Source organism: Onychostoma macrolepis, chromosome 14 (assembly GCF_012432095.1).
Source record: "Onychostoma macrolepis isolate SWU-2019 chromosome 14, ASM1243209v1, whole genome shotgun sequence".
Classification (NCBI taxonomy): domain Eukaryota; kingdom Metazoa; phylum Chordata; class Actinopteri; order Cypriniformes; family Cyprinidae; genus Onychostoma; species Onychostoma macrolepis.
Genome location: NC_081168.1, coordinates 4478416 through 4491953, shown reverse-complemented (window position 1 = coordinate 4491953; position 13538 = coordinate 4478416). Strand labels below are relative to the sequence as shown.

At 34.7% G+C, this 13538-nt stretch overlaps 1 protein-coding gene across 2 annotated transcripts in view; it reads left to right on the top strand.

Annotated features, from left to right (window-relative positions):
* htr4 (5-hydroxytryptamine receptor 4) overlaps window positions 1-13538 on the top strand; it is a 121121-nt gene that overhangs the window by 33613 nt on the left and 73970 nt on the right. For both annotated transcript variants that reach the window (XM_058796984.1, XM_058796985.1), the window contains exon 3: window positions 8689-8802. In XM_058796984.1, the coding sequence (XP_058652967.1) occupies window positions 8689-8802 (114 nt within the window). The remainder of the gene's footprint in view (window positions 1-8688; window positions 8803-13538) is intronic.

Below are 13538 nucleotides of genomic sequence, written 5' to 3'. Positions count from 1 at the left end.
CACACACACACACACACACACACCCATTTACTTATTTCAAATGAATCTAACATGTGTCAAAATACAGAGAAAATCTGAGCTTTGACGTGTTTTCAAACACCTCATCAAGGGTAAAGGTTTCTGACAGCCCTCTAAATACGTTCAGCGTTGATGACATGACAACTGCAAATGCCTGTAAATTACCCAGAAATATGATGCTTACATGCCCTAAATGATCCACATTTGACTTCATGCCAGTCATCCTTTGGAGATCTGCACTCGTTCACATTCATCCCCAAAGACGCTTTTGTCCTCACGGATGGAAGAGTCACATGTGCCCTTAGAAAAAGCACGACTGACACGCAGCCCGACCCATTCCCAGGTGCAAGTTATTAACAGATTTCCCATTTAATTGCTGTCAATCCACAGAACGGGATGAAAAAATAAATAAATAAATGATTTATAATAATCAGGAAACACGTTTCCCAAAGCGAGGCTATTGGATGAGATCGAAGCAATTCAATTCCATTGAGATGCTGTATTCATTCAGGGATGCGGAGTGTTCATCTGCAAATGGAGTTTGGGAGATTATATCACACCTTAGATGTATGGAAAGCGAGCTTTCGTATTTGCGCTCCTTAAGTGTGATCTTGGTCTTGTGTGTATTTTCTCATTCACCTGAAATACTTCAGGAATTCAGCAAATAGCACGGTGCTCCTGTGAAACCAACCTGATTTAGATCATGTGATCAACAACCTTGAAGGGACCGAATTTATATCCTTTATAACACTTTGCTTTATTATATTATAACATGTATTATATAGAATCTACACTGATTTACTATATGTCAAGAGTATTTGCCCTCACTCCCAGTGTTGAAGGTTGTGTACATTGTGTGTGTGGCCTTTCATATGATTCTGTTCGCAATGGCCGAATGAGTTCTGAAACTCACTGACACTGTGGAATATATCTAATGCATAGTCACTATGGAAGCTATGAAAGCCACAGATGATTTGTTCAGCATGGTCACTGCTGATTTCTCTCTGATTCTGCTGGGTGTCTGCTCACTTATTGGTCTTGGAGAGAACACAGGCAATTGTCAAATAGGAAATAAGAATAAGCAAGGGCCACGGCTAGCAGCATATGATTTATTGGGGCGGCGTGACAGAATAAATTGCAAGATGTTTTCCAAAGTTTGCTTTGGGCAAAGTTTGCTAGGTGAAGGAAAATTCCTCTGGCTTTCTGAGTTGGGGACATGACAATGAAAGAATCATGGTGGAAGAATGTCAAGTGGGGTGGGCAATAATTTAATTTACTTTGTCAATATTAACTGTACAATTTAGCTTATTGTGTACTGTATGGAATGCTAGAAACATTATTCATTTATATGCTTTATGAGGTATCAGGCTTATGTGACAAAACTACTGTACATATCCCATCATTCTCTGTGGCAGGACTGAAGTAGAGTGCAATATTTGTGTTCCAGATGTAAAAATCCCATTCGTTTTCTCAATACGTAACCATAGATCCTCTTTTTATCCTGCTTGGGATTTCTAAATTGCCTAAAATGTCCATGTATGGATTTGTTCACCCATTAAAGTTCTCTCTACAGTCCTCATACATTAAATCTATGCATATTTGCATTGTTTTGACCGTTTCTGTAGATCCTTCCTTTGCGTGCCGTGATTGGTCAATACTTTATGTACAATGCTTGCATGCTATTGGTCAAACTACATTTCGGTCATTGCCTTCAGCAAGAATGAAAACAATAGGGAAACAAAGCCAAAACCCAGACATTTTTAGGCAATTTAGAAATCCCGGTGAGGATATTTTGGGAAAACAAAGGCATACAACGCTTTACAATATAGTGCAACAGTCAGGTTCCAGAAGTAAGAACACATTCATTTTCTCCATAAGGAAACTGATTTTTAACAATAACTGTTGAAGACAGACCTGTTGTATATGCTTTTGTTGAACCCACGTGTTTGCATTAATTTAACAAATTTTTTCAATAATCATGTTTAATAGTGGAATTCCACCAATCAGAGTAGCAGTGAGCAATGCATGCCAAAAGAGCTCTTTAGCTCCGCCCACTCCCTTAAACTCCCATATATATATGTACATATTCCTATTTCTTTCCACTCGTTAAGCTGTTAAGTACACAGTCTTATACCTTTGTCATTTTGTCTGATTTTTATTTACCTGTTTGCTTGGTTATGTATATATGGTTATTCTCCTTGTAGCTGGTTGGATATATGGTTAACATCTTTAAATCAACAGTTTTAAATTGTTATGTTTCCGCATTGTTTTGATTTGATGTAGTTCTTTTCCTTCTTAAAGATATAAAGTACATGGTCTTACATATATAACTCTTAGAACTCTTAACGTTTTTTTTTGTTTGTTTTTTTTTAAATCACCATTAGAAAACAGAATGGGAAAAACACTTGAAGACCGTTGAAAAAGTTAGCAGGCACTGTTTCACTAAATACATTAAAATGAAGCAGTTTAAGATTTTAGAGCCATGTGATCAAAACCCATGTTTTAAAGTCATTCAATATTCACACTATACCTTGCAAGAGTTTGTGGATATCTGAAAGTTAGTTTGTTTAATTTTAAATATTCACAGATTCTGACCATATTACGGTTTATTAGGAGAATTCGCTTCAGCGTTGCACATTTAGAATTGCAAATGGCTGCTTCCGCGAGGGTCAATTGTTCATTGATCTCGGTAAATTCACACCGTGCACTTTGTGTCTTTAATCAGCATATTTGTCCTTCACGAGTGTTGCTGTGAAATCAGAACACACTGATGCCTGTTTGCACAGAGAATTAATGAAAATGAAAGGCCTTAGTTCAAGTTTAGATTGTCAGCGCTTTGAGTCTTGGACACTTTCCCGGCAATTGAGGACAAATTTCCTTCCAACCTTCATATCACTAGCAACTGAATAACAACAGGTAGGGCTGAATACGTGACGTGCCAGACAACATGATCGCTGCAGTGCTGGGCTGTGTTTTTTCACCAGTGTTTGTCCTTTTTAGTGGATAATATTTTTTCAGGAGAAATAATACACAGGGCTGAAGAACTTCACTTTCTGACGTCAAACGTCCCTGTATATAATAAATAAAACAGAGATTGTAGCAAGAAAAAATTGCTTCCCTTTTTTTGGCTGCCTCAGTATTTTAGACATGTTTTCTTTTACCGGACAAAGTAATAGTTTGTTAAAATAGTGGTGTTTATGAATCTTACAATTATATAATAAACAGTTTATTATATAATAAGTAGATTGAGGAGGACTTCAGTTTAAGTTGATCTGCTGCCATTGTTTTCAGGATAAAGCATGTTTTCACTTCAGTCTCAGTTCAGTCTCAAGTCTGGAATTTTGACACGACTCTCACACTAATAAGGAAACGTAAGACTCGAGTATTATTTAGCCTAATTACATGACATCATACTACAGACAGACCGTTCAAGTCAAAGTCCCTCACTGACTCACAGCAGATGTCAGTCTGTCTTCTGCTTTCGGAAAATCAGGAGCCTGTGTCACAAGTATTCAATAAGACCTTTAACCTTTAGACCTCATAATATGTCTAGAATGTCTAGTTTTATTTATTTTTATATATATATATATATATATATATATATATATATACAGTATATTTTTATATTTGATATATTCTTAATATATCTTATAGTATTTATTAATATTTTAAACAAGGTTTTATTTTTATATTTTAAGATTTTATTTTAATTTTAGTGTTTTTAGTAAAGATGTTATTTTGTAATTTTTTCTGGGGTTTTTCTATATTTTTATTTCTGTTTTACTTTTTAACTTTAAAAAAAAAAAATGTATAATTTTCATTAAAGTTTTTCATTTAATATTTATATTTTATTTTATTTCAGATTCATTTCAATTGCCAAAAACAATTTTTAGCTTTAGTTTTAGTTGTAGTTCTGAACATCATGTTTATTTCACGTATATTTTAAAAGTTATGAAAGCAAAAACTAACTTGCTTTCTGGGAGTTTGCAAAACATCTCTTGCAATTCAAAATTGTGTCTTAAAGTTAGATGAGATGAAAGATAAACCTTCAAAGTTTGACCATTTTTTTTTGTGGAAAAATGAACAATATTATTAATATATGTAATTATTGATATTATTAATGGCATTCTTCTGTATTTAGTTTGTCATAACTTATGGTTAAATGGATAGTTTTACATCAAGGACCTTTGAGGACTCATATAATATGCACTTGTGACACAAAAGCTTTTAATTAATTAAACGAGCAATTATAAAGTATTCCATCATGCGGTCTAGAAATGTGGTGTTTTGCAGTGAAAGCCAACCAAAGGGACATCGTGTACCGAATGACCTAAGGTCAGCTCACTGAGTGCTTTGATTGAGCCGGCATGTTCTGATTGCAGCCTCAGTTAAATTACATACTCGGGGTCAAAGGTTTCACCAGTCATTACACACACACACACACACACCATGCATAATACCGGGTGAGCGAGTGGCCATTGATTCTGGTGTCTCTGAGGTTTCCGCTTTTTCGCTGATTTCCTCAATCAATACAGATTAAACATTCCACAGCGCTGGGAGAACAGACATTGCATTGTCATTGCATTGCATTCATACATATTAAAAACTATATGCAAATAATTTTTGAGGTCTTAAAAAACAAGGGATATACTTTTCAAAATTTAAAAAAAAAAAAAAAAAGAACTGTGACAATTCTTGCTTGCCAAATTGTGACTGGATCATGATCATAGTTAATTTGATGAACTACAACTGAACTGCAATTTACTCCGCCAGCACATCTGTGTGAATTTAAAGGGATAGTTCACCCAAAATGAAAGTTTGCCGTTCATTTACTCACCCTCAGGCCATCCAAGATGTAGGTGATTTTTTCTTCAGTAGAACAGTAAATACGATTTTTAGCTGTAACCGTGGTCCTTGGTGATTCATAAAATGCCGAAAAATCAATGGCTACCAGTCAAAAAAATAAATATAGGCAAGACAAAATGAATACCTGTGGCTATTGATGATATATTAAGGTCTTATGATGTGAAACAATTGGTCTGGGCAAGAAACTAAACATTGTTTACAACATTATTATCTGTAATCCACAGCCTCAGGTAAATGGTCCGGAGTGATGTCTGGTTCATGAACGAATCATTCTTTTGAACCGGTTCTTTATGATGCCTTATGTGATCAGATTTTAAAGGTTGTGTGGTGTATTCCAGGCGTAAGGAGAATTGTTGCCACTTGGTTTGATATATTACCTATATGTACTGTTCAGCTTCTTTTTTTTCTTCTTTTTTTTTTCTTTTTGTAAAATTTTAGTACATTTTTAGTACCATGACAAGAGTAGTGACTGTAGCTTTTTTCTGTTTCTTCTTCCAGTGTGTAGCTCTGTAGCATGACAAAAACTGTGTTTGTCACATATTTTGTCACATGCTGTATATTGGTCATGCAGCCTTAAGGGCCGTTCACACAGAATGCATTTTTCTGTTCAAAGAGGCAAGATGCAGGCTAGTGGAATGAGAAAAAAACACAAGATCTAAAAACATATTGTTTAAAAGATTTTTTTTTTTACATCTAATTTGGCCTAATTCCATTTCTCTAAATTGAATTGTATCAGTTGTGGCAGCAATCTTGTTAACATTTGCACAGTTCTAAATTATATTTTGAGCCAAAGATAAAAATTAGTTTACCAAACTGTTGCTGAATGTATTTAAAACTGAAACAGGCTTAAAAAAAAAAAAAAATACAGAACACGTTGAGATGTTGGCATCACTTTATTAGTACATTATCTCCAACACAGGATATTTGGTAAAAATACCTTTTTAAAATAAAGCATAAGATATCCTGATGTGGTGAAGAAAACTTGCAAAAGTGACACAGTATAGGTTTAAAACCTGCAACTATGTCAATTACATTAATGACAATGAGAGATTTTACTTTACAGTTTATATCGCAGTATTGTAAATGTATCCATGCAGGCTTCAGTGAGCAAGACTATTTCAAGTTATTGACATGAGTGATGAGAAAATAACAAGCTTAATATGCCTCATACCACTAAACCAAAACCATAGGAGGGTCATTTCTGTGCTCAATGCTCATAATGTCTTGAATGGTGAATATCTGTCTCCTCTTGGAAATAATGTTTGTTTTATGTCTTGGCTCTGCTGGTTCTCCTGCACATCCGCAATTGAATTCATCATACCATGTTTTTCTCAGACGCATACATATGCAGTTTTTTGGATGTAGGACTTGTTCAGCAAAAAACAGTTTTTCCCTCTTGACTTTGACTGAAGGCAATTAAATATGATTGGTGAATATATTTGTAATTTTAATGAAGACCTTATGATATAATTACCACAATGCATCCTTTTGTTTGGGGATAATTAATTGGAAGTCATTTATTCAGCCAGTATTTAATGATAAATTTTCCTAATGTAATTTTGAAAAAGATGTGAGATGCGAGTGCATTGAACACATTTATCTAGTGCGTACATATTAAAAAACGATGGAAAAGTAATGCAATTTAACGCAAATGTATTCTGTGAATGCCAGTAAAACGTCCTTTCTTTTGTATGCAACATTGGAAGATGGATTCATTTTAGTAAACTGGACCCATTTTGTTTGTTAAATTGCAAAGAAAGAAAGAGAAAGAAAGACTTAGTAGCCACACAGACTGACGGCTTGATTGCAGAATGCATTTCTGTGGACTCTAGGCTTATGTTCAATGATATGGAAATAAAACGAAGTTTTATTCTAGACGAGTGTGTTTATTTAATCCTGTCAGTCATATTTTAAGGACATATAAGGACTGCTTACCTCATTTCAGAGACAGTTCTTCTGTTCTGCCACCCCTCCTCTTCCTCCACATCTCCTGCTTCATTTCTTAGCACCTATAATATTAAATTCATGTCTGTTTATATTTCTTTCTTTACTCCAGTAGTCTGGAGCCCTGCCATAATGGACAGCACACCAAATGAACCTATGAAAATGAACTTATGAAGCAAACAATATATTGTGACAGTGAATCTAAGTGAAAGATCTAAGTAATGGTCATAAATTTCACACTGTCTTGTCTGATTTATACTCATTTGTTTCTGTAAACAACAAATTCAGCAGCAAAGTCAACACAACGGTAACACTATAAAATATATATTAACAAAGCATTATAAATCATTTGCAAACTAACTAATTAATTCTTTATAAACTGTAGTTAATGCATTAATAGACTATATACAAATAGTGAGTTCTTTATTCATTGTCACAGTAATTAAACATATTGTGATATTGTTTAATAAGCTCATATTTGTAGAATTTGATATTTTTTATGCTTTGTTAACAACTTATTAACCATAAATAGTTCTCACTTTAGGTCACAGTTCATCAGAAAAATGTCATTAGTTAAGTGCTTTAAACCAATCTTTATTGGACATTAATTGCATTCATTGTTTCTTAAAATGTTTACAAATATATTAAGTGCGCACACATGTTGGGTTTCCATGATTTTATATGTTTATGTTTAATGTTTAGCTACTGGGATGGGCTTAATGTATTTGTAAACATGCTAATTAGTAAATGCAATCCAATAATAGTTCGTTTAATACATTTTCTGATTTTCCATGACCTAATCTAAAGTGAGAACTATTAATAAGCATTATCTAACTTTTTACATATGAGCTAATTAAACAATAACACTTAATCACTGTGACAATGAATGAACAACACACTATATGTATATATTAACTATAACTATTTACATTAAACTAACAGTTGCAAATGATTAGTAAATACTTTCTTACTACATATTATAAAGCATTACCCACACAACAGTTCTGATTTCTATTGTGTTTTAGACAGGCAGAGCTTTATAGCTCATGAACGACAGAAGTGCCAAACGCTCTGCGGTTGAACGGACTCTTTATCGGTTTATCGGCTCTTTATCTCAAATTCCCTGCCGTTCATTAGTCTGTAATGTGCGGCGGGGGGTTACCTCTTGCTCGCGCCTGCAGTCACAATAACAGCCTTCAGCCTACAATTACATAGTCAGTGTCAATCTTGAGGGAAAACACTGCGTCGGAAGAGAATTGTGCTTATAATCTAATTGCATGAGAGTTTATAGGTATAAGAGGCATTTTGATGATTTTTCTGCCTCTACTATATACTAGAATATGATTTTCACAATGCAATCTAACATCTAAATTGAATGTAAATGAAAACTAGAAATGGATGCATGTGGCAGAAAGGCTTTAAACATCATTGCTAATAATTATTGATCAACCGATGATTAGAAACAGCATCTGTGAGATCTACGTCATCGGTAACCTAAAGAAATGATCTTTTCATGAGGAGGAATTGTCTTTTTCGGTCAGACTGTGTGGGCAATGTGCTTTCTATTCCTGGCCAGTGCTTTTACGCCGCAGTTTCCATGGGAATTGAGGTGGCGAAAGCTTTCTTAAATGTCAACATTTAATAATTAGACAATCAAACTTACTTTAAATGCATTAAATGTACAATTAAAAGCATTTCTTCGCTCACAATGATGCACCAGTAGTGTCTTCTGGAACTGAAATATCTGTGCTATTAGTCCTGTTGAATCGCCTTTGAGACTGTGACACTTATCAGTATTTTCATCGTTCCATACGTTCAAATTATTTTCACTAAGTCTGTGTCTTCTCTCTGTTCCCACAGCAACGGGTTGGCGAAGACGGTTGCTCTCATCAGCTTCCTGTCACTGGTCATGCTCATGAGCGTCCTGGGCAACCTGCTGGTTATGGTGGCCGTCTGCAAAGACCGGCAGCTCAGGTCAGAAACCGCCCGTCTCCGCCCACCGCTCTACACTTATCTGTCAGCCCAGGGGAAAACAGCCCTTTTTAGCATTTCATTTGTGCAGCTCGAGTGAACTGACATGACTTCAAGGAAATTCTTACTGGATGGATATTTTCTGCTTTTCCAGGGTTTAAGCGTTAGCTGAGTGGCACAGGCCGTTCTTGTTGTGCGGTATCAACTCAAATAACCGAATTCAAGTGCTTCTATTATAAGCTATAGCAAAGATCAAGTTTAGACATTTAAACTTTATTCAAAATTAACAGGATTAAAGATAAAGAGCTAAAATTACTCAGTGCTCATTTGGGTTCGCTTACATGTGTGAACAGATTTTCTTGAAATTTTGTCAAACAGATGGAATGATTTGTTTTAATTGGGATGTTTATAAACCAGTGAATGCCTCAAACATGACAGAATTCATTAAATCCATAATGTTCTGGAGGAGAATGTCTTTGTTGGTTAAAGGATTTTACAAAAGACTAATAAGATGGAAAGTGACCTTTGGCCAAAAAAATATACAGTACATTGACAGACTGAAACAATATTACAAAATATCATGATTGAAAATCCACTGAGGACTAATAATAAGAAAAAAAGCATATACTGTACTTTTATGTCCACTAAATTGTGGGGAAGAAATCTTATATGAGGCAATATGACTAATATGGTGAATTGTCAGATTAATATTTTATCCAAAATATAAAGACCTATAATACCATTCAGAAGTATGGAGGTGATAAGAAGGTGTTTTTTGTCTCTTCTGCTCACTAAGGCTGCATTTATTTGGTCAAAAATACAGTAATAACAATAACACTGTGAAATGTTATTACAGTTTAAAATAACGGTTTTATATTTGAATATATAAAATGTAATTTTCGGCAAAATTACTCCAGTCTTCAGTGTCACATGATCCTTCATATTCGATTTAAAATCTTTTCGATTTCTAATCACGCTTTACGATTTTTCATCCAATTTTATGTGCACCACGGAACCCCTAAAGGGAAGATGGGAGGAAAAAATATATTTCAATGCTTTCTCTTGCAGTTATATCGTTGGGTAATTATACTGTATATAAATTGCAGGCGTCAGGGAGCCGTTATTAATATGCGGGGCAGTGAAATCGCTTTTGAATGCGTGCTCGCTTTTTACTTTCACTTTCGAGATTCGTGAGCACACGTACTGTGCGTAAACTACGGAGCAGCAGTAACTATTTTACTTACTACACATTTTCCAAGATTAGATGTTTGTCAGTGGTGCTCAGGATCTGAAAATCATTTGCTATCATCCTATCAGTCATCACTCCTTACTCTGTTTATGTTTTTAAGTGAAAGTCTATGTAACAGGCTAACGCTAGCAAGCTGCTAACCATGTCCCTTTACCATGGCTCCATAGAACGATTTGTGAATCGATGCGAATCGCTAGAAGACTGAATCATGATTCATATGTGAATAGATTTTTTCACCCACCCCTACTGTAGGTTTCCTTCATCTCTCAAGACTGGAGGAACCAGTATGTTTTTTTTCTTCATGAAATCTTTGAAGTCTACATTCATCCAGGTTACCTAGAAACTCTTTGTAGTGTCAAAGAGGGAGTCATGCTCTGAACGTTATGTCATGATGGTAGTGATAAATGTCTTAAAATAAGCCGTCTGATCACTCCTCCGGCATGTGATCTTGTCTTTGACACAGAATACACAGGTTAATGGTTAATTGTTAAGATCAAGTACAAGCTCATCATTGTTTAACAGTGTCTCTGGCAACAGTGGGCGTTTTTCTTATTTTATATTAGTTTAGCAGTTCAGCAGCTCATAAAAACTTATACATAGCCTCTTTGGGTTTCATTTCAGTGGGTAATTAGCAGTTTGTTAATTACTCCTTAGGAGTCCTGCTGGGTTCTTGGAAAACTATGCAATTGTTTTTGCATCAATGAAAGATGAATGGAGCTCTGAGTCCTTTATTAACAGAAATAGTCCATGTCTGACAGGAAAAAGCAGTGCTTGTTTGTTAAGTTCCAGATCTCCACCCACACTGTATCATATCTCAACGTCTCACCATCATCTCAGACTGTCCAGAAAGTGTCAACATCATCACAAATGTACAATTTTAAGGCCGCTATTATGGCCAGAGACGGATATCTGAGGCAGCCAGTTACAGTTTTGTCATCATTTACTTACCCTCATGTCAGTCTAAACCTGTATGACTTTTCTTCTTCTGTGGAAGATAAAAGAAGGTATTTTGAAGCATGTTAGTAACCAGTTTTGCAAACAAATATTTTTGGTACCCATTGACTTCCATTGCATGGACACAAAACAAACAAAAACTCACAATGTCTTTTTTCAATGTGTGTGCCATATTCAATGCTGACACAACAACCCAAAATGTATTATTGAATTTTTTTACTTGCTATTACTAAGTTACAACAACTAAAATAAAAAGACAAGTGATGCATGTCAAAGCAACTTTTCTATTTTAATAGATGTTTAAAGTATTTTTAGGTTCTAACTAGCTGCACAGATGCAGGTTTCTCGGACTGCTGGGATTCCCAGCATGCACTGAGGCATATATAAATAATATGGTTGCATTGTTTGACCATTTACCCACTTAATTTACGGTGTTGTTGTTGATTTCATTATCATTCTTGTAATGTCAAGATGAGTTTGTCTAAAAATGGTCAATTGTTTTTCTTGGTCTTGTCTATGTGTAGTGAACCTGTTTGGGGTTTTTTTTTGGGGGGTACCAATTAACAGTTTGAATTGACACAATTTAAATTGAAATAAAAAAGGCTTATATACAATGTTAGGGGTCATTAAGATTTATTATTATTATTAATTATTTTTTTTAAAGATTTATTATTATTATTATTATTAATTTATTTTTTTAAAGAAATAAATTATTGTATTAAGCTTAATTGATCAAAAGTGAAAGTAAAAACGTATATAATGTTAGAAAAGACTTCCATTTCAAATAAATGTTGTTCTTTTAAACTTTCTATTTATCAAACCGTCCTGAAACAGCTTCCATAAAAATATTTCCTAAGCAGAAAATCAGCATATTAGAATGATTTCTGAAGGATCATGTGACACTGAAGACTGGAGTAATGATGCTGAAAATTCAGCTTTGCAATACATTAATAAATTCCATTATAAACATTATTAAATAGAAAACAGCTATTTTAAATCATAATAATATTTCACAGTTTTTACTGTATTTTTGATCAAATGAAAGCAGCCTTGGTGAGAGTAAGAGGCTTCTTTCAAAAGAATTAAAAATCTTGCCAACCCCACACTTTTGAACAGTGATGTTCCTTTCATATGTTTGTCTGTGTGTTTGTTTCATTTGTTTCATAGGTTGCATAATGGCAGATTTTATGGCAACTTGACATTTAAGTTAATGCGCATTATTTTGTATCCTATGAATACTATTTTACTGTGAAGGAGAGAAGAAAGCGTTTAGGGAGCTCTGTAAATTCTGTTGGTCTCTGATGTCTCTCAAGCCTGGAGGCAGCTCTAGGCTTCTTATCTCCTCAAACGTCATGCCACACATCACTTCATACATTCCTTCCTCTTTTTCACATACTATACTTCTCTCTGATTTATAAATTGCTTATCCTGTCTCATACCACCCAGATTCTTTCACTGAAGGGGCATGTTTCCACTCCACCACCTTTGTAACGCTTATCTGATTATAGAAGTCATGGGAAAAATAATCTACATTTCTCAATGTCGCCAAGAAGACCCAAAGAGCAAGTCACACGCCAAACGTTATGTCATGACAAATGAAAAATGCTTTTAAAATAGGCTGCCCTCCACAGGGTCACATGGAACATCTGATGGCATTTTGCTTTAATGATGCATCCAAAAGGGATTTGTAAATACTGACACACTATCTGATGGCGTAATTATCGGATGCCTAATGCTTTTCATTCTTCAAAATTGGCGTCAAATGCGCATGAAAGCCAATCAGTGCCCCTCTCTGCATTCTTTCAGACATGTATATTGTTGACAGGCAGCTGGTATGCGGATTTTATGCCATGTTATGGTTACGTGACAGAATGATTTAAGCCTATTAATTCTTCTCAGTGAGCTATATATAGATCTGTGTGTTCAGAAGCTCAAGCGATAGTTTTATTACTCATTAATAGGGTGCCCAGAGCTCTGGAGAGCCTCAAGGGGAGCGAACATTATGACAACCTATCAACAACGTACTGTACCACACACATAGCACATACACCTTCAGCAGATACCTTATTACTGTTTTCTCCAAGTAACTGATTTGATAGTGATTATGAATTTCTGCTCATCAACAACACATATTATCTAGCTGCTGTGTTTACATTCGTTATTGCATTTATTTGAATTTTAGTTTGCCCCAAGATGGACAACTTTTACGATACTTCCATACTGATTTTGTGCCCACTTTCCAAAATGTATTTTCCTAAAATTTCCAGAAAGAGAACAAACATTTGGGCCATTTTATAATTCAGGGAACATTTCAAGTCCATTGATGATAATTATATTTTTTTCTAGCCTTTTTCTTCAGAAATATGATGTTATCCATTTAGAGAATGCATAATATAATCTCACACTTATATTTTGTGCACCCTGTTTTTCAGTTTGATTCAAATCAATAAAAAATTTAAATTTAATAATCTCTGTTATGTCTAAATATGTACTAAATTTAAAAAAAAATGGTTCATCACAAAACCATGTGACCAGA